The sequence below is a fragment of the Eptatretus burgeri genome, chromosome 12, assembly GCF_056783735.1.
Source record: "Eptatretus burgeri isolate ZD-2024b chromosome 12, Ebu_testis_v1, whole genome shotgun sequence".
Classification (NCBI taxonomy): Eukaryota; Metazoa; Chordata; class Myxini; order Myxiniformes; family Myxinidae; genus Eptatretus; species Eptatretus burgeri.
In genome coordinates, this window is record NC_140972.1 from 32941872 (window position 1) to 32964060 (window position 22189).

General features: G+C 43.7%; 1 protein-coding gene across 1 annotated transcript in view; it reads left to right on the forward strand.

Moving 5' to 3' along the window:
* The first annotated feature begins 1788 nt into the window (after positions 1 to 1788).
* Positions 1789 to 22189, forward strand: part of LOC147015376 (uncharacterized) — an 83454-nt gene continuing 63053 nt past the window's right edge. Inside the window, exon 1 of the mRNA XM_085850049.1 lies at positions 1789 to 2111. Coding sequence (XP_085706175.1) covers positions 2078 to 2111 — 34 coding nt within the window. The 5' untranslated portion in view covers positions 1789 to 2077. The remainder of the gene's footprint in view (positions 2112 to 22189) is intronic.

The following is a 22189-nucleotide window of genomic DNA, read 5'->3' on the forward strand; positions in this document are numbered from 1 at the left end:
AGTTGGGTTTGGGGTGTATTAACGGGGGTAGAAAAGATTGTGGTTTTGGATGGGGGAAGATAAGAGATGGTGGTGAACAGCTGTTTTGAAGACCTGGAGGGAAGTGTGGGATTGAAGAGAGTGTGGGAGTTTGTTCCAAAGGCGGGAAAAAAGAGGAATGAAAGAGTGAAGGTGAACAGTGATTCTTGATTTTGGTAGTTTTCCAAAAGGGGGTTGCTGGCGGACCTTGAGCGCCCTGCTGAAATATTGGGTAGACACTGCAGACAGAGCCGGGGGGGCGGGGGTTGACTGGAGAGGAGACGGGAGAAGACAGAAAGACCACCGACCTGCCTTTAGTGAGAGAGTGAGAGGCCCAAAGACTCAGCCTCATCGTGGGAGATACCAATGATCCCAAATGCCTTGGTTTCCACACCGTGAAGCCGAGAAAGGTGAGAGGCAGAAGCACCAGCCCAGAGGGGAGAGCAGTACTCCATCAGGCTGCGGACGAAAGTTTTGTATGTGATCAGGAGCTCAGATGGGCTGAGGAAGGACTTTGCACGACGGAGGATTTCTCGTCGGCACCTGGCTTTGGAGGCCAGTTTGGAAATGTGGCTTTCCCAGGAAATATCATGGCAGATAGTGAGACCCAGAAGCTTGAATGAAGGGACTTCTTCAAGAGGTTTGTTGACAAATTGGATTGTTGGGGGTGGGGGGGGGGGGTTCCAGACAGTCCTTTCGGAGAGTTCCACGTGTTGGACCAGCTTTTGATTTTCATACAGATCTGCAGAGAGTGAAGAGGCTGCTGCTTGCCGATCTGAGGGATGACAGATGGTATGACAGAGGGTGTAGTCATCAGCAAAGAGATAAAGAGTATTTTCCAGTCAGAGAGATCATTGTTGAAAACCAGAAAAAGAACAGGGCCGAGAACGCTGCCTTGAGGAACTCTAGCCTGGACAGGAAGATGGCAAAATTGAGCAATTAAAAACATTTGTTTTATTTTTCAGACCGCCATTTAACCTTGACCTTTAAGTCAGAGGGGTATGATGTAAATTAAGCTTAAATGCACCTTGCTTTCGGGCCTCGGCTATTTGGAAAGGGAAATTTTGTTTTGATCAGACAAACCTTCTTCAACTTTTTGGAAGAATGTTGAAATGTCTAATTTGGTCATGACCTTTAAATTAGGTCACGGTCAAAAATATGTCAAACTCGCATACTTTGTATTCCCATTGTTGATGCAACATTTCATTGGAAAAGTTCCAGCCATCTCCGAGATAGCTCAGACATTGGCGGTGCAAGAAGAAAAATGGTGGTTTAGTACTCCTCGATGTTTAAGAAACTCTGCGGTACCATAAAAAAAACTGGGGACACTAATTGTAGAAAAAAACCCTACAGGATGGTTAAGGTGTGAAAAAAAATACCATAAAAGGGGGATTCCGATGCCCCCCCCCCCATTCTTATCGTGGATTGCCAACTAATGAATGCAGTGACTCCATGATTGTGGAGTTTTTAATTCACCATTCTATCTAATTGTTCATTCCAAACAACCTTTCTCAACAGTCCAGACTGCAATTCTCACCTCTCGCCTTACATCCGGGAACGGAAAGGAATGTCAGCACGAGTGGGCGGGGCTTGTTATTATAATGCGGCGAGACAAAGGTAAAAGGTGCGTGACGTCAGAGGAGTGTTCATCAAAAATCGTCGTAAAGCGCAACGCAAATTACAAGGCGCAAAGGAAGAAAAGTTATGATGATGATGATGATGATTGGTCGTTAATGAGACTTTTTAACGTGTATGTACTCGTACTCGGCACAAATGTGACAAACATAAGGCGGCTGGTTGTATCACTGCCCAAGGGGCCTGTGTACTGTCGTCTCGCGAGGACTTTCCCACGGTGCTCGTGCTGCCCCGGTCGGCCCTCCTGGCCGAGTCGCCAGTTTTTTGTTGTTGTTGTTTTGTGTGCTGCAACCAGGCTGCGGGGTGGGGAGTCTTTTGGGTCGTCTTGGTGCGGAGCATGCGGCCGTAGTCGTGTGTATCGTCCCCTTGTTGTGCGGCTGCAGGTCCCCGCGGTGAGACTCGGCTTCGTGTGGAGCGCACGCCGATGGCGGATGGTGGAGCGGGTCGGACCCGACGCGGTGAGTCCCTACAAACAGCCGGGCTCGCAGCACACACAGCACGCCACGCAACCCACAGTACAGATTTCTCGATCTCGTGTCCACGATGATGTAAGTAAATCCAGGACGGACGGACGCACGCACGGACGAAGCCCGAGTGACGCGTTCCCAGCACTCGGCAGCGTCCTCGGGCAGTTGTCGGTTCGATTTCGATCGAGGCGAATCGCCACGTAGGCTGGGTGCAGGAAGTACGGACAGACGGATCTGCACGGGAATCGCCGGCACCGAAGTTGACGTACGAATCACGTGTTTTTTTTTTTTTTTTAAGTACAGACGGTCCCGGGAAAAGTTTCCCGAAAGTCGAACCGACGCGGTGCCCCCCCCCGCCCCCCGGTGTGAAACGGGTGAGTTGTTTGAACAGTTCCACTTGAGTCATCCTCGGTGAACCGTGACGATTGCACTTTTACCGCTCCTGTACTCAAAATGTCCTTTCGGCGACAACTATTTCCGGAGAGAGCAGCGAAACCAGCGGGGTGACCATTTGCTCTTTTTATTTATTTATTTAATTTTCATCCGTGGTGTTCCTCGTTTGAAGTCTCTCTCTCTCTCTCTCTCCTGTGCTTCAGAGCCATAACAGTACGTACGTCTCGTGACGTACGGTTTGCTTGTCCCTCTCCTTGTTTGTGTGTGTGTGCGGTGACCTCGGTTTCACGAGGACACCCATCAGGGTTGATGCCTGGATTGATTTGCCCTATTTCTCTGCCTTTTCCACATCTGGATTTGTTGGTTGGGATTTTCGGAGCCAAAACTAGTCCAAGTACTCACATCAAGAGACAGATTCCAGGAATGTTTATTTTTCTAGTTTGATGAATAACATTGGCAACCAAGTTGTTACCTAAACATAGATTTTATTCATCTCAGAGTTTCGTGTGTGTGTGTGTGTGTGTGTGTGTGTGTGTGTGTGTGTGTGTGTGTGTGTGTGTGTGTGTGTGTGTGTGTGTGTGTGTGTGTGTGTGACGGACGTCAGGTTAAGGCGATTTGAATTGTCCATTGTTCAGAAAAGGAGCACGGCTAACCAACAATTTATAACAACCCCTTCAGAACCGACTTTGGAAATAAACAGGAAAGAGCAGACTTGGCCTTGGGTGACGTTTTCTTTCTGCTCCTCGAACCTCTTCAAGCCGATATTCAAGACCCCGAATGAAACCTCATTTGAGGTTGTCTGCTTTTTTCCTGTTTGGTTCAAAGTTTGTGGAGTAGTGAATGCTTGGTGATGTGTATACTCACCAGGGGATCTGAATACGCTCTCATGGGACAGCCTGCCAGCCACATCCCCTGGGAGGAATCCGTTCTGTGCTGATGACAGACCGTTTGCCAGAAATGCATCCGTGGATTGATTCTTTTCCCCAGAGGGTGGGCTGAAAATTTGCTGGTAAAAGGTTTCTAAACCCTTTGGCGGCTGACATACTTGGTCAGCAGAGTAACACGTGGCAGTGCTTTCTGCAGTGAGCAGTTCTGTGTTTTTCACAGACTGCAACTCGGATGGATTGCTTACTTATTGATATATGGACACACACACACACACAAACGGATGTACAAATGTTTGCAAGTCTGTAATGTATGCTTAAACTTGCTCAGTCGGATTATATCTCCAACACAACAGCTCCTTTTCTTGGAGTGAAAGTTTTGTTTAACTTTGCAGTAACAGTGGCGGGAAGCACCCACCACTCACCATTTCACACTTGCATAGAAAATAGACCCTGCCAGTGGATGATCGGTACATCAGGAATTCAAATTCTGTGAACAGAAATTCTTGAAACAGATCCCAGGAAATAGTACAACAAACAAACCCGAGCTGCAAGCTGTGCCAGGTTTGGTGATGATCCAAAATGGGCTTTTGGAATGAAGTCATCGTGAAAGATGAGTGAAATGCACTAAAATATTTTTAAATGTGAAACTCATAAATCTGTTGTTCCTATTGGAGCCACATTTTATGTTGAGAAGCCGAATCGAGGAGATTTGTTTTGGTCGTGGTGAAATTGCATGTACTTTTTTTTCAAAGTATTGAGGTAGTCGGAGAATATATCCGTGGCTATGAACCAATCCTGGATAGGTCCTCGCTCTCTTGCAGAAGTGTGGAAATTTTCCATTGAGCAGCTTTTGGAATTGAACCTGCACTGGTAAAGTCAATGCAACAAAGCTTTACCCATTCCACCACCCAGCTGCTTCGAAGAAATTACAACCAAAGGAAAATGCTGTGATGTCCAGGAAATAGGAATGCAATATAAAAAAATAGGGAATCGTGGGATTTTTCCAGGTTTGTTGCACGCAATGTCTTTGCCGACAAAAGCTTTATATTTTATTCTTATGTGCATGAGTGGTCAAGATGGGAAGGCAATGGCAAACCACCCAGTATAAACCTTGCTAAGAAAGTGTTTTGGCACCACCAACACTCTGTAAAGAATATGGGTGCATCAAATCAAATCAGACAAGAAAAAGAGCAATCAGATTGCTTGGCCAGGACTTTTTTTGAGTGGTGTATTTTTGTAGGTTTTAGGGTAATATGGCTGCCAACTATGTGACCTATGATATCATATGCATGAAGCTTTTGTTCCTCATGGACAGGCAGTCATACGTGTAAAGTTACACCTCAATCTGTTCAGACACTTCAGAGAAGAAGATTTTTTTAAGGTTTTTTTATTATTATTTTCAAGCAATATTGCTGCCAAATCACTTGACCGATGACGTCATGAATTTTTTTTTTCTATGGACCATTTTATCCCTAGATGACACTCAAAACTTTTCATACTGATCAGTTGTGGTATTCTACATCTGCAATTATGACGTCATAACGAGGGCACTTATGACCTCATTAAAAAATCAAACTCGTTCCCCACGAGGAGTACTTGCTACGTGCCAAGTTTCAGTTTTTTCCTTGGTGCAGTTTCAGAGATACAGAGGTCCAAAGTTTTTCCATTTTTCCAATATGGCTGTCACATCACATGACCTCTGACATCATAATTATCATTAAACATTCCACATTAGTAGTTGCACCAATGGTGTAAATTCTGTCTCAATCTGACAAGCGCTTGCGGAGAAAAACACGAAAGTTCTATGTGGACAGACAGACAGACAAACAAATCAAAAATTACTCATAGAGTGACAACGTGGCAAAACAGCGCAAAGTAGAATGGCACTGAGTAGAGCTCATACCTCTGGCAGGTGGAACAGTTTAATGTTTTTGTATCCCACTGATGGGCTGGATCCGAACCAAAATCCAATCCGCTTGTTCTTGTCACCTCTTCAACTTATCCACCTTGTTTTGTCATACTCATCCACAACTTTTTGAGATATAGTGATACATTTAGTTTTTGGCCCTACCAATTTTAGAAATTAAGCCTGTGTTGGCCTTTTGACCTTAAAATTAATTGGTAGTTGAATCTAGTGACCTGGCATGAAAATGTTCTTCATATTTCAAGTTAATTGGATTAAAATTGAGGATTTTAGAAATTTGGCCGAATGTTGATCTTTTAGTCTATGTTGACCTTTTTGCCTATGGTGACCACAAAAAATAATAGGTGGTTGAATTCAGTGACCTGATATGTAAATCCTTATCAAATTTCAACTGAATTGGATGAAATTTGAGGATTTAGAAAATTTGGCCCAAATTGACCTTTTGGCCTTTGCTTACCTCAAAATTAATGTGTTTGAATTCAGTGACCTGACATTAAAATGCTCTTCAAATTTCAAGTTAATTGAATTAAAATTGAGGATTTTAGAAAATTTGGTCCAAATTGGCCCATTGGCCTATGTAGACCTTTTGGCCTATGTTTACCTCAAAATTAGTGGGTGGTTGAATTCAGTGAACTGATATGCAAATACTCTTCAAATTTCAAATCAATCGGATGAAAATTGAGGATTTTAGAAATCTGGCCGATGTTGACCTTTTGGTCTATGTTTGTCTCAAAATTAATAGATGGTTGAGTTCAGCGACCTCGTATGCAAATGGTCTTCAAATTTCAAGTCATTCGGATGAATATTGACAATTTTAGAAGCAATTTAAAAATTTGGCCTATTTTCGGTTGACCTTGTGGCCTATGTTGGACCTTTGACCTATGACAACCTCAAAACTAATAGGTGGTTGAATTCATTCACCTGATATGCAAATCCTGTTCAAATTTCAAGTTAATTGGATTAAAATTGAGGATTTTAGAAATTTGGCCGATGTTGACCTTTTGGTCTATGTTGACCTTTTGGCCTATGCTTACCTCAAACTTAGTAGCTGGTTGAATTCGGTGACCTGATCTGCAAATGTTCTTCAAATTTCAAGTCAATCGGATGAAAATTGAGGATTTTAGAAAATTTGTCCAAATTTGCCTCAAATTGGCCTTTTCGCCAAAGTTGATCTCAAAATCAATAGGTTGTTGAATTCAGCGACCTTACTTGCAAATGGTCTTCAAATTTCAGATCAATCAGATGAAAATTGACAATTTTAGAAACAATAAAAAAATTGGCCTATTTTGGGTTGACCTTCTTGCCTATGTTGACCTTTTGACCTATGATAACCTCAAAAGTAATAGGTGGTTGAATTCATTGACCTGATATGCAAATCCTGTTCAAAATTCAAGGCAATTGGATGAAATTTGAGGATTTTAGAAAATTTGGGTCAAATTGGCCTATTGGCTTATGTAGACCTTTTCGGTCAAACAAATTTTTATGAAACTTCAATGCGGGACTGTCGCAGGGTCGGTGCCATTAATCTCTGAAACATTTAGAACGATCGGTTGAGCGATTTGGGCTGGAGGCGAGCGGAGAGACACACAAACACATGAGTCATGTGGTGTCTCGAGCGGCAGCCCACCTTCCACGGACTGGTCTACTGTATGCAGTGACCATTCCATGGTATGGCTGGGCTTGTGGGGACAGGTCCCTCCTATAAGACATGTGGTACTACCACTATGTCTCAGAAGGGAGTGCTCCGTTGACACGGGTCCTTCTACCCTCCCCCAGAATTTCTAGTAAGAGCTACATGAAAGATACTGTTGTAATAATGATTATCTCGCTCTTAAAAGCACCACCAACTCGGGTTGGAAGAAAATCCATGACACATGACAGGGTGAAAAAGGGCAGAAAGAAGATGTACAAGAGTGGTGGAACAGGTTTTTAGGACATGAAAGGTGATGCCGTCCTGTTCAGTTGTCGAAACTTTTCCACCTTCTCAGGGGCAAAATACGACAGATTATGAGAGAGAGAGAGAGAGAGAGAGAGAGAGAGAGAGAGAGAGAGAGAGAGGGAGAGAGAGAGAGAGGGAGAGAGAGAGAGAGAGAGAGAGAGAGAGAGAGAGAGAGAGAGACACAGACACAGACACAGACACAGACACAGACACAGACACAGACACAGACACAGACACAGACACAGACACAGACACAGACACAGACACAGACACAGACACAGACACAGACACAGACACAGAGAGACACAGAGAGACACAGAGAGACACAGAGAGACACAGAGAGACACAGAGAGACACAGAGAGAGGTTGGGGACACAAGATTTGGAAGCAAACACAGTATTCAGGCATTTAGTGTTATCACAAGCAAAGTTGGCTATGGTGCCATTTGAGGTGAGGGAAGGGATAAAAGGGGAGCGAGCATACACCAGACACGGATTTAACAAGCCACCCCCAGGTTTTAGAGGGAGACAAGTCTGATAAGTTCAATCGAGAGGTTGAGCAGATGTTTTTTGGCTCTCTGGAGAGTGTGCACACCTGTGGGCTTTGTGGAATGATCTAATGTTGCCTTCAGCCAGATTTGCCTTCCAGAAGGAGAATGCAAGTTGTTTCAAGGTAACTGCCTCACCACATGTTTAGATTCAGTGTAGGCCTACCATGGACGAGAGGATAACTGGGGTGTTTTTAAAATAAGGGATGGGGTGAGCGATGATAATTTCTCTAAAAAGGGGTCTGTACACATATAGCATTCTGGAAGATATAATAGAGTGCTGCAAGTTCACTAGATTAGGTTCCTCACAATCTCCTAAACTTGCGATTCACAAATTTCATTTAATTTGGTCTCGTGGGAAAAACAGGTTCAGTTCCAGACACCCTGAAGTGGAGGCGTGGGGGAAGGGGGGGGAGGAGGGGGGAGAAACGTCAGGAACAACACAGTTGGTGAACCGGTCTAGAAAATGCAATTCATGACCCCAAGGCTGGTATTAGAAGAGATTTTTGGAAGAAGTATGTGAGCTTCATTTGTGCGAAGCTTAACTTACTCTGGGCATCATCATGAACTACTTTGATGTGAAGCTGACAATCTCCTTGACTTCATTTTGGACAGCAGTAAGACCTGTAAAATCATTGAAGACATCTGATCGTTAACTTGATATTTCAGGCGCAAACTTGTGATTTATGATCCCATATTACCTGCTCGTCAGTTTACAATTCTACCAACCAGGAATTCGTCAATTTGCCACCGTGCTTCACTGTATTTTACTGACACCAAAATTCATTCCCGGAAGGAGTGGGTATTTTGCTCGTTTTATAAGCTTTTCTTGTCGCGTTTAGACATAAAATGATGATTTAATCGTCGCTTTTAAACATTCATAATCTGACCTGCCTTAGAGTGTGACATAGCAGCTGCAGAAACATAAGGGATACAATGATGCAATAGCAGAGGTACCACCTGCTCTGATGTATGTGTAGCTGTTCCAGAAATCTAGCTTGTGTTCCTTAGTTACTAATTTCTCAGAAATGCTGTGGATTCCCATATAAAAAATGTTGTTGTTTTATGTGTTTGGATCCTTATTTATTGCACTTCATCTTGCACATTCTATTTATCTTCTGAATGATTAATAAGAGAAAATAATTCCAGTAAATGCTTCAAATCATCCTCCGTCAGTCATTTTAAATGATTATCTCGTTCTTGAAATTGTTCATAAAAATAAAGTGGACTTTATAAAAAGTTCATAAAACCAAAGTGCCAAGTGGACTGTCTCACATTCCCTTTTCCATTTGCAAGGTCCATCCTGTCTGTGTTGTCCCACATCTAAAAGAGTCGTGTGTGCTAATGTGTTTATACTGTTTTACTAGACAGACATGTAAATGATCGTTTCGCAGAGTTTTTATTTTTATTTTTTTTAATTTAACGGTGATTTCAGGCTGTTTGAGGATCTCATCCATAAAAGGAATGCAAGACAAGGACATTAGTGTGTAATGGATGTCTGTGTCAGTATGTACACCATAATAGACAAGGCAAACTCATATATGGTATGTTGGTATTTGATCTTGGCAGGTTTCCTGCATAATAAGCTGTCAGTATTAAGAAGGGGACACAAACAGGCGAACCTTATTTTTATCACTTTTCTGTGGTGGTTTTGTCTTGGTAAGTGGTTATTTTATTTAAAGTAGTTGTGCACACTACTGAAAGCCATGAAAGTATGTCTGCATCCCTGCAATAGTGATGGCCTAATAGTGTTTGTGTACTGAAGCCGAGACTCGGGGGTGGGGGTGTGGGTGATGTTTGCGGAAGTTACATCTGTTTGTGTAAGAGCTCGACTATTTCCTTAGCCTAGTACCTGTTGAGACCTCCTCCTGCTCTTCTTTTTCCGGATCCTGGGTCTTTCAATTTGAGGAAGGTGACATGGTGATACTGACGCACGGATGGCCACCAAGCCCAAACATTTCTCAGGGCAGACACCACACTGAAACATTCCTCTCCCTGATGGGATTCATTGAGTCAGGGTGTGTATCTGCGAGCATGCAGGCCAATGTAAACAAATGTACGTTTGCCAAAGAAAGAAAAAAATGCACAAGTATAGGTTCTTATCCTCATGGAATATTTGTCATGGATGATATTCTCGATTAAAAAAATAATAATAACAAATATGTGAGAAATTCTAAATATTTAGAATAGGAGTTAAATAATGCCATAAATGCTAAATGTAGCCTGTTTAGTCATCCCATTCATTTTGTAAATCAAATCTCAGAAACATTTAACCTGAGGTTAAAGAGAAACTCCCAACTAGGGATTTCATAATTGATTATGAAATCCGAAATAAGCAACTTATCATGAATCTCACGGTGATTCCAGACACTGCACACATTTAAATATCCGACGCAGAGTAAAGCCCCTTTTGGTGTTCGCTTCTTTAGTGTTTGCAAATGTGCATTTATCAAAATGACTGTTTGAGCGGCGACCCGTCCAGGATTGTAGTTCCAGCCACAAAACTGTTTTAGCAGAACAAATGCTCTGTATAGAGTTATGGTACATGAATGAATATCAAATGAGCAGGATCATCTTCAAAACTGAAAGCACCATCAACTGGGGTAAGTTTGCCAGCAGGCAAGGCTCAATGGCCAACGTTTCAACAACTGAAAGGTCTTCATTTTGGGACTGTGCTGTATATTTGTGCCAAGTGTTAATAACTCCGGTTCGGATTTCCGGTTCCGGTTCTTGTGTGACGGTGGTGGTTCCTCTTCAGGGTCTCTGCTGACTTTCTCAAATATAAGTTTCCTGGTCGTTTTTGTCGTGTTTTCACTGTTATTTTGTTATTGTTGTGTTTACTGTGTGTTCCGAGTTCAGTCTTGTGTAAACTTGTGCTAACTGTTGAGTTTTCGTCATCTTTTCATGTCGGGTTTCCTTTAGGCCTACCCTTCTTCCCGTGTGTGTGCACGATCATGTTTATTGTATTTTCTCCTTATTAGCATCAGTATTTATTTTCGCCACTTTTCCTTCCACTCTCCTCCTCCTATCCCTCTCAACTATACCCTCTGTTTCATGTCTTAAAATATACAAAATATAACATCAAAACACCTTTTCACACACATTGTACCCCATCTACCATCTTCTACTTTTGCTGACTCACATTCACCATACACCTTCCCAATTTTTTTCTTCAACCTTTCCTTTACCTAATCTTAAAAAAAAGAAATTCTTAATTTTTTTAACTTCTCACCTTACACCTCCCATAACCACATGTTTCTCTACCCCCCTCTTCTTCTTCGTCCTGTGACTCTCGTTGAACTACCAGCTTCTTTCTGCATTTGGCAATCCAAATTCACCAAATACCAACAAGATTTTTCTTTAACCTTTCCTTTTCTGAATCCTGTGTAATCTTTATCAACAAAAAAACATCAAAAAAAAAACGGTCTCTTAAAATGTTACAACTTTCTCTTTCACGCGTGTGGTTCTCGGTACTGTATCATAATTCACTCTTCTTCTTCTTCTTCTTCTTCTTCTTCTTCTTCTTCTTCTTCTTCTTCTTCTTCTTCTTCTTCTTCTTCTTCTTCTTCTTCTTCTTCTTCTTCTTCTTCTTCTTCTTCTTCTTCTTCTTCTTTTTCTTCTTCTTCTTCTTCTTCTTCTTCTTCTTCTTCTTCTTCTTCTTCTTCTTCTTCTTCAAAAGACTGTTTTAAATTCGACCTTTCCTTCATCCCATGTCTAAAACATCCCACTGTTACAACGTTGCTTCTCTCCATTCTCTTAATTCACCTTTATTGCATCCCTCATGCAATGTCTTTAATCGCATCTCTGACTTAACAAGCTCAAATGAGCTCAGATCCTCGTCCTCTTAATGATGGCGTCATAAAAACGAATATGGCGTCATTGTGATGTATCAGGTTTGCGATAAATAATCTGTGCTAATGCCCGGCTTGATTCCCGCAAACAAAATTCAAACAGCTTGCCGAGTTTTGGAGATAATGGTATAGGCGATTTCCATTAGCGGCGATATTATGACGTCTACTTTTTTTTTATAGGAAGAATTTCCAAAATCTGAGATGGTTACTGCCTGCGCGTGGGCTTTCTGCATATACATGGCAAGTTTCACGAAGATCCGATGAAAACTCTGGGTTGTGAAACAAAAAATGTCAAAAAATAGGAATGATGTCATAAAAATTGATATGACGTCATAGTGATGTATCATATGTGCGGTAATTCATCTCTGCTAATGCCCTGTTCGAGTCCCGCAAACAGAATTCAAAAAGCTTGCCTAGTTTCGGAGATAATTTTTTCGGCGATTTCCATTAGCGGAGATATTTTGATGTCATAACTTTTTTCTAGGAGGAATTTTCAAAATCGGAGATGGTTACTGTCTGCGCAGAGAATTTTTACATATACTGTATAGTGTATATGCCAAGTTTCAGGAAGTTTCGATGAAAACTGTAAGCTGTGAAAGAAAAAAGTCCACAAGAAGAAGAACAACAACAACAACATGAGTAAGACTTAGAGATCCTCCACGAGGATCTAAAAAATTTTAAACTCCCAGTTTGCAATGTATGTTCGTGTTCTATAAATCATCCTTTTTTTTCCAACTTCAGTGCCAATTCACCCAACCTCCTTAAATCTCCCTCCTCCTAACCCCTCACCTGTTATCCCCTCTCCTTACCCCTCCCATCTTGCCCATCATCCTACCTCCACTCTTGGCACCTCTTCATTGTCTTCTGCTTCAGTATTAGCTGCTCCGCAAATGTCCCAAACTGTGTGGTGTTCTAACATCTGTGAGCTCCATTCTAACCTTACAGATTAATATCACAGTCTCTCAATCAGTACACTCATCACCACAAGCATGCTCCTTCCTTCCTCTCAGCACACCTTCTTCTCTTCCCAACCCCTCAAATCTTGTACCTCCCCCTCCCTGCCTGCTCCCTTCTTCACCATACCTCAACCAAGTCTCATCCTTCCCCTCTCCGCACCTCTCCAATCGCCCTCCTGCACCTTGGCCGTGCCTTCTCTCAGGTCTCCCCTCCCTCTCAAAGCAACCTTCACACTCTTCCCCCCTCCAAGCTTCCCTCTCACCTTTCTCAAAAACTCCTCCTTCACCCTTCTGCCTCAACTCCCCCCTCTCACCCTTCTCACTCCAATCTCCTCCCTCGCTCCTCCTTCCCAAAGTTGCCCCCCCCCACATCCACAAAGCTGCCTGCTTCCCCCACCCTCTCTCTTCCATCTCATCACTCCACCTCCTCCAATCTTCAACTGCCCTCTGCCCCTCTCTTATTACTCCACATTGTATCTCAACCCATCACCACCGAGCCTTTTCTCCTCCTCATCCGGCCCTCGACCCGAGCTCTTCTGCAATTCCCCACACTCTTACAATTCTCCTAACCGCCCCCTCCTCCCTCGTCCTACCCTCTCCCTCCCCTCCCCTGCACCTAAAGCCCCCTCCCCTCCCTCTTCCTTAACAGTGTGGATCTCAAACATCTGGGGCCTTCGCTCAAACCTGACAGATCTTTCCATTCAGGTTGCCACTGACAAACCAGACATAATCTGCCGAACAGAAACTTTCCTCCTTGAAGACGTCCCTGACTCCCTAGTATCTCTGCTTGGTTACTCCCTCCTCCGGTATGACAGACCTGAGCCTCGTCCTGGCAGCGGAGTTGCTCTCTTCATCAAAGACTCTATTCCTCACTCATCATGCACTGCCCTCTCTCCTCCCCCACATCCACAGGAATACCTCTGGCTACGGCTTCCCTCCACTCCCACCTCATGTTTACATGTGTGTTGTACCATACACCAAACAGTGATGACTCCATTTACATCTTGCTCTCCAAAAACATGGACCAACTTCTATTCTCTCATCCAAACTCTCTCTTCCTCATACATGGTGACTTTGTCATAATGCCAGTTGGCTCGGTGTGGGTACCTCGCTCACCTGTCATGGCACTTCAGCAAAAGACATCTGTGACTCATTGGGACTGATTAAATCGGTCAACTTCCCAACCCGGATCTCAACCAACGGTACTCCATCTCTTCTGGATCTGATTTCGACAAATTTCCATGAAATTTCTTCTGTTCTCCCTTTGCTCCAATCAGTTCATCTGACCACATCTCTCTGGCTGTTATTAAAGAACCACCTCAGCACCGTCCAGTCTGGTATTTCACTCAGGCCGACTGACAAGGACTTCAAGCAGCCATCAAACTTCGAGACTGGTCTCCCATCTCTACTTCCTCCGACATCAACTTGTCCTGGGAATTCTTTCAACGAAACTTGCTCTCTCATGCACAGATTTATCCCCTCTCGTCTTCAGTTGTCCCACCCTTCCTCCCGCCCATGGTACACTGAAGCTTGTGGCGAGGCAGTTGTCCTGAAACAACTTGCCTTTGCCTCATGGAAGGCAAATCCAACTGAATGCAATCTCAGTTCCTTCCACAAAGTTCGGAACAAGTGTGTGTCAATTCTCAGGAGTGCCAGAAAACAACATCTTCCTTATCTCAAGTCTGAACTCTCAAACCTGTCTCCCTCCTCCAAATCCTGGAGGCGTCTAATCAAATCTGTTTCTGGTGTATGTCCCCCTCCATCTCCTCCCTTACCACAAATGGCTGCACTGCTGATACTTCACGTGAAAGGGCTGAATGTTTAAACTCCGTGTTTGCTTCTAAATCTTGTGTCCCAAACCCATTGCTTTCTGTACCCAGCTTACCCAGTCGCACCCAACTATCCCTGGATTCTGTGTCCTTTTCTCCTGACAAGGTGGACAGCTTGTGGTCAAACCTAGACTCAGATTCTGCAACGGGTAGCAGACGGCATCAGCCCACGTGTCCTAAAAACATACTCCGCTACTCTTGCTCACCCTCTCTCTGTTATATTCACCCTCCCATTTGCTCAAAGTCATCTGCCATGTACTTGGCAATCAACAAACATTACCACTCTGCATAAAAAAGGTGCACAAACAGATCCCTGCAACTACAGACCAATCGGCCTTCTCCCAATCATCAGAAAGGTTATGGAATCCATAATCGCTTCTGACATTAAATCCTTTCTCTTATGCAATGGCTTGATTTCCGATCATCAATTTGGATTCAGACCAGGACACTCTACCCTGGATATGCTGCTTCTGCTCTTCCAACAATGGATGGAATTCCAAATCGGATCCTCAATGGCAGACATGAAATCAGAGCCATCTCCTGAGACATATCACGTGCTTTTGATATGGTCTGGCACCCTGCCCTGCTCACCAAGCTCCCTGCCTCTGGTATCAAAGGACATCTCCACTCATGGCTCGTAGACTTCCTCTCCTGTCGCAGCCAATGTGTGGCCCTTAATGGAGTTCTCTCATCCCCTTTTCCTGTACAGGCTGGAGTTCCTCAATCAGTGTTGTGGTCCCTGTTCTTTTTGTTGTTTTCATCAATGATCTCTCCGACTCTGGAAAATTCTCTTTATCCCTTTGCCAATGACTCCACCCTCTGCTGTACCATATGTCATCCCTCAGATCAGCAAGCAGCAGCCTCTTCACTCTGCAGATCTGTATAAAATTACAAGCTGGTCCAACACGTGGAACATGTCTTTCAATCCAGACAAATCTCACTGTCTTTCCGAAAGGACCATCTGGAAAACCCCACATCTACTTTCTCAACAATCGTCTTGAAGAAGTCCTTTCTTTCAAGCTTCTGGGTCTCACTATCTGCCATGGTCTTTCCTGGGAAAGCCACATTTCCAAGCTTACCTCCAAAGCCAGTTGCCGACTGGGCATCCTACATCGTACAAAGTCCTTCCTTGGCAGACCTGTGCTCCTGACCACATACAAACAAAGCTTTCCTCCGCAGCCTAATGGAGTACTGTCCTCTCCTCTGGGCTGGTGTCGCCTTTCTCAGCTTCATGCCTCTTACTTTTCTCAGCTTCATGCTATGGAAACCAAGGCATTTAGGATCATTTGTATCTCCCGCGATGAGGCTGAGTCTTTGGGTCCGTCACTCTCTCACCGCAGGCAAGTCAGTGGTCTTTCTTTCTTCGACAGTCTCCTCTCCGGCCTCGCCACCCCTGCTTTGTCTGAGATGTGTCCCCCCCCCTATATTTCCGCAGGGCGTTCAAGGTCCGCCAGCTGGCTCACCTTCACTCTTTCATTCCTCTTTTTTCCTGCCTTTGGAGCAATCAATCTCTCTTCCCTCCAGGTCTTCAAAACAGCTGTGCACCACCATCTTTTATCTTACCCCATCCAAAACTATGATCTTTTCTATCCCCGCTAATCCACCCCTACCCCACCCTCAAATTCCCTGCTTTCCTTCTTGAAAGTCCCTGTTGTGTAAGGACCTGAAAGTCCCTGTGGTATCCATCTTGTTTACCCTGTGTATCCCACCACATCCTTCTCCCTTCCACAAATCTCCTAATGTCACTGTTCCACACTTTTTTCCTTCCCTCTCCTGCCCCTTTTGTCTCCTGCTCCCCTTGTTGTATGTTCTGTGTGTTAGCTCTCATATGAGCCTCGACAGTGCATACAAAAAAGAAATATAAAAACACTCTTTCAAAGGGATAGTGGGCATCATGTGTATGAGCTATTCAAATGGTGGTTCAAATTTGAACGTCATTTTCATCAAGGCTCAGTGAGTGAGACAGCAGGAATGAGGGATTGCGTAGGAAAGGGTCTCGGGTCAGCATGTGGGAAGAGCTTTCCATCCCTCCAATTGCACAAGTATATATGCTCATGATTGGAAACATCTGAGCTAATTAAAAACTGGAAAATCTGTGTGAACAAATGACCAAATTGTTGCACTTTTTTTTTCTCCCAAACTGCTTGGCTGAATTAATGGTCTTAGATCGAACATGGTGACACTTTTTTTCTTTCCTGTGGTACAGACACTTGGTTTCTGTGGTGGGTGGTTTTAACGTGTTGCTTAAAGATGCTGGCTCTCTCTTTTTCTTTTTTTTTGCATTCTTCGTCAAGGCTCGTGGAAAAGCAGAACATAAATGATCAGGACACAGCAGACCAAAAGGAACAGTGGAAAGAGAGGCAGTGTGGGGGGGGGGGTACACCAACAGCAGGATTGAGGGACAAATTAGAAGGCTACTTTGACAAATAAGGGGTGTATGGAAGAATGAGGGTTGGAGGAGGACACAGTGGTTGAGCAAGATGGATATAGAAGCAAACTCTCAGGAAGGAAAAGTTGGAAATTTGGAAGGAGATTGGCTTGGGAGAGGTTGTGTTGAGTTGTGGGGTTGTGGGGGAGCTTTGAGGCAGTGGGCTTTAATGCTAGGATGCTGGTAATTACACAGAATGGCAACAGTAGAATTGGCCGAGTGTGTGAAAAGTTATGCAGACTACAGAATCCAATTTGTATGCAACCACAAAGATGGCAAGCCAAAAAAAAAATCCTTCACCAACCAAGCAAAAAAATTCCATGGACAGATGTGAATAGAAGATATCACATATGAAACCGAAACGGGAATAAATACAGCACCAATGATTACAATAATGAAAAATATAAAAAGAAATATCAACAAATATATATGGACAACGAGGAGAACGATAAAAAAAAGAAAAAAAAAGAGTTGGACAGATTGGGCAGAGAGAAAGTTGGCTCAATGGGATAAGAAGAGGTCATGCAGCTACACGGATGGATAACAAATCATAATTAATGACCAAGGACACTACACCAATGGCTTTAAAAAAAATGGTGGGACCAAGTCAATTGGACAAGTGTAGGTTCTGTAAGGCAAAAACAGAAAGTATGAGCCATCTCCAATCGGGATGTAAAAAATATATATACTCGTGTCAAAACAGCTGTACACACAAAAGCATCATAAAGTATGTGGAGTAATCCACTGGCACATCTGCAAAAAATTTCAATATCCCAGGCTCAAGAAAATTCATGGAAAGATGAACCGAAAGCAATCACTGAAAAACGAGGAAGTACCACTCACGCCCGACCTGATGATCCCATCGAGCGTGAACATAGAAAACGAAGCATTGCAACCAGATATCGTACATGGGTACAAAAAAAAAAGACCCAGAGATTTTGGCCAAAAGATTTTAACGAAATATCAAGATCTCAAAAATGAAGTCAAAAGGTCTTGAAAGCTGAAGAACACCAAAATTATGCCAGGGATTAATAGAGAAACAAGAATGATAAAGAAGAACTTATGGAGATCTTGGAAACCATTCTTGTGAATATTACCACAAACGAACTACAATTCAAAGCTGTCTGGGGCTCGGTGACAATCCTGAAAAGAGCCCTCGGAACAAAACTGAGAATAAGAAAACTTATTCTCAGTTTTGTTCAACTACTTGATCTATGAATCGTGACCCCCTACCCCCCTTACCAAAATGGAGGTGGATACTTTGAGATATGGGAAGGCTCCATTCCACCTTCTGAAACCCGCTTATGGAGATAACAACCAACGACGCACACACAAGCACCGTAACTTTTGGAGATATCGTCCTATATATCTGTTTAGCCCTATCTCGCAATGGTGAAGAATGACTTAGAAATTCTAGGATCCAGATCTTCACCAAAATCGAATCAATTCGTCCTTGTCACAAACCCAACCTTTAAATTTCATCCGAATCCATCCACAACTTTTTGAGATATCATGCTTACAAACAAACAGACAGACATTGGTGAAAACATAACCTCCTTCCACCTTCGGTGGCACAGGTAAATATGTGTGCCTTCAGAAACCAAAATTAATTAATTCACCTCATGCTTTAAATGGATGTTAAATGAACATTGAATTTTAATGCTAGTGCTCTGTCCATTGCAAGCATGAGAAAAGTTTACTGTACATTTCGGCCATTTACCTATTTTTCGGCATGCAGCTGGTTTGGAGGTGGCTCGTTTTACATTGGACAAATATTTGCAAAAACTACCAATGAAAAGCAGGGAAACGCTTCTCTGAACGTTTACTTTGTGGCGTTCATTCACCCAGACCACTCAAGCCGAAGGGTATTTGTGGTGGAATTTTGAGGTGATGTGAGTATTTTATTTTGGTGGTGAAGAAGGTGGTGGAGTTTGGAAGGAGAATGTAAGGGGTTTTGGTAAACAATAACAGACTGTCCAATTCTGGTGTGTGGGTGATTGAAGTCAGAGGGATTTAGGGGAGTTTTGCCAAATTATGGAACCTATTTAGCTACATTGACATTTTATCTTCATGTGTATCTGGGGCACAGGGGTGAAATTTGAGTGCTCTTTTTTTGCTTTGAGTGGTCTGGGTTTGAGTTTTGATGTGAGATGTGAAGCAGTTACTGTGTGGTAAATCATGAGAAGGAATATGGTGATGATTGGATGGTTATCACTGGACCTGTAGCTTACCTGGGCCCTGACCTAATGTTGTTACCCAACTTTGGTAGAATTCTGGCTGGTGGGTCTGATGAGGATTTTTGAAGGAATTTACGTGATTTTCCAAACATTTACTAAGTCTGCCATTTTGACACACTTCTGGTCACGTGATCAGCATGGCCTCCGCAATTTAACATTAGGACCGTATCCTAATGTGACTCAAATTTGGTAAGATTCTGACTGGTGGGTCTGGAGAATAAAATTTTTGAAGGAATTTATACAATATTCACAAAAATTCACGAAGTCGGCCATTTTGACACACTTCCGGTCAAGTGATCGGAATGACTTCAGCACTTGAATATCCCTGCCCTGGCCTAATTTTGTAACCAGCATTCTGACTGGTGAGTATGGAGAAGAAGATTTTAAAGAAATTTACTAAGTCGGCCATTTTGACCTACTTAAAGTCATGTGACCGGAACGAGCTTTGCAATTCCTGTTACCAGTCAGGAGATAAACGATGCTGCAAATTTTCAGCCAGATAGGCCCAGCGGTTTGGCTGGAGAAGTCAAAAAAGGAAACGAAAGGACAGACGGCGTATGATGATAATACTGTTGCGAATCTGGAAGCCATGAGCACTCAACATTCAGGTCCCCATAGCTCAGTTATTTCGATAAGTGAATGTCGATAGATAGCTCCCTTTTCCCTATGTCTAATGGGAATTAAGTGTGCATGCGCTGTGAAGTTATTTTATAGATAGGATTTTTACACTTGCTACAACTACAACAACAACTTTCTTACGACGGCACCTGCCTTCGCTTCCTTCCACCGGCACCATTGCACGCGTGCATGTCAGCACATACGTGGGCGGAGTTCACTAGGACCTGACGTCTCTCTCGCCCAATTTGGAGAATTCGAGCGAGGTTGCCGGCGGACGGCCAATAAGAGCAGCCCACGCAGGACCATGTTACTCTCCTTGTTTGAGAGGCGATCCGCCGCGACATCCGTCACGCCCCCCCCCCCCCCCCGGTCCAATCAGCGGACTTGGCGCACCTTTCGGCCAATCACGGGGGCGACGAGCGAATCACGTGACGCAACCGTCCAATCAGGAGGTGAGTGGCCAGAAAAGAAGCCCCTCCTGCCTGAGGAGAAGGTGTGGTTGTCTGTACCAGCGAGCGGAGAGAGAGATGGTGTGCTCGTGACAGGAGCGTTGGCCAGTTGTAGAGATTTTGGCGTTTTGCCAAGCAGCGAGGATCGTGTGTGAGACATTCCTGGTGGGAGAGGACATTCACAGTCCAGGCATTTTTCAACCTGGCATCCAAAGCCAGTGAGTGGTTGTCGACGAGGGCCCTGCAGACGTTCGTGGTCATGGACTTCGGGTCGTGGGTTCGAGTCCCACCGTGGTGATTCGAGTCGGTGTGACCGCACGAGGCGGGGCAGGTACCCCGGGCCGGCTCTACCGACTGAAGACCTATCGGGTCCATTTTCTTTTTCTGTGTGCGTGTCTGTGTGCGGGCCTGTCTTGTCTAAGTCGGAATTGTTAAGTGCTTTTTGCTGTACATGATTGCATTGCTTAGTCGGTTTAACTCCGCTCTTCTGTGTTCCCCTCCCACACTATTGTAAATAAATATTCCTATTGTTGAATGTTTCAGCTCGTTTCTGTCCTTTCCTGCATTGGCTTAGCACGGTGCGTGTTGGGGGAATTAAAAAGGCCGTTGCTGCCGTAGTTGTACACTTGGACCGACGGGACCTCGGTAACCATCCGCTCGGGTTACACACGGGTCTAGCACGGTTATGGCTCGTCCCGTTCGAGCTCCGTCGAGGGTGTGAATTCCTCGGTAGCTCGCCACGTCGGCCTCTAGGTATTTTGAAGTTTGGCAAATAATCCTGTCCCACGCGGTTGAATTATTGACGATTCACGGTCCTGTAAGGGACCCGTACCTTCGGAGTTATCCGAGGGTAACGATCTGAATTCCGGGTGTTCGATGGAGTCGACTCTTCTGCTCCAACTAGCGGTCGTGCTCGCTGCCGATACCCGGCCCACAACAATACCTTATCTGGAATGTAGATTCCAGATAAGCTAAAAATGTATTTGATCTCTGTTGTTAAAGTCCAACTGCTACTGTGTTTCTTCGAGCTGTTCAAGTTTGATGTGGAAATTTTTTATCGTGTTACATGTTTAAAATGACAAAAATGACATTAATTGCTGTAAAATCCTTTACAATGATATTGTCGAACCTGAGCAAAGTTGTACAAGAAGTGACATCAATGCTGGTCAAAGCATTATAGGTAAAACTAAGATGGCAATCAAAGTCGTCATGTGAGGTGTTATTTTGAGGAAATGCATCTGATCTCTGACCATCAGTTTGGATGCTAGTCTTTTATCAGCAGTGGTTAGAGGGACAAAATCGATAACAAGAGGTCAGGACTATCTTCCTGCCATTCAACACAGTCTGGCAGCTTGCTCTGCTTGCTGCCTGTAGCATACAAAGCCATCTTTATACTTTACTTTCTGACTTCCTCCACCCACATTCAATGTGTTGCTATCAATGGAATCTCCTGTCCTCGTGGAAGCTGAAGTGGTTCAGCAGCAGTGTTTTGGGTCCAGTCTTGTTGCTCATCCACATAAACAACCTCCGCGATGCTCTGGAAAACCCTCTCTTCCTTTTTAGTCCCCCAGCTGGACTTCATTTGGGCTGGGGGATTATATTTTTCATCTTGTCCGTTCGTGCATGCGTTCATCAGGAGCCTCTACTAACAAATGATTGGATGCATTTCTTTCATATGCAATACATGAATGCAGCAATATCTCGGCATGTGGCATGTCAAATTATTTTGGGATCGAGGCCAATTTGTAATTTTGGCGGTTAAATTTTTTTTGATGGTAGAGAATGGTCTAGGATTGTATATGCTTTTGGGAACTGTTGTGTATTTGTACACACTTTACCATCTCCAAGACTAACACACAACTTTTTGAATTATTTACTTATTTTTGAATTTTTGAATTATTTAAAGTGTTTTGATCTAAACACTTTACCATTGCCGCTCCTGACATAGGACCATTAAGTATTAATTTGCTTATATCGTTACGGTCGCGCGAATCTGACCATACCAGGCAGA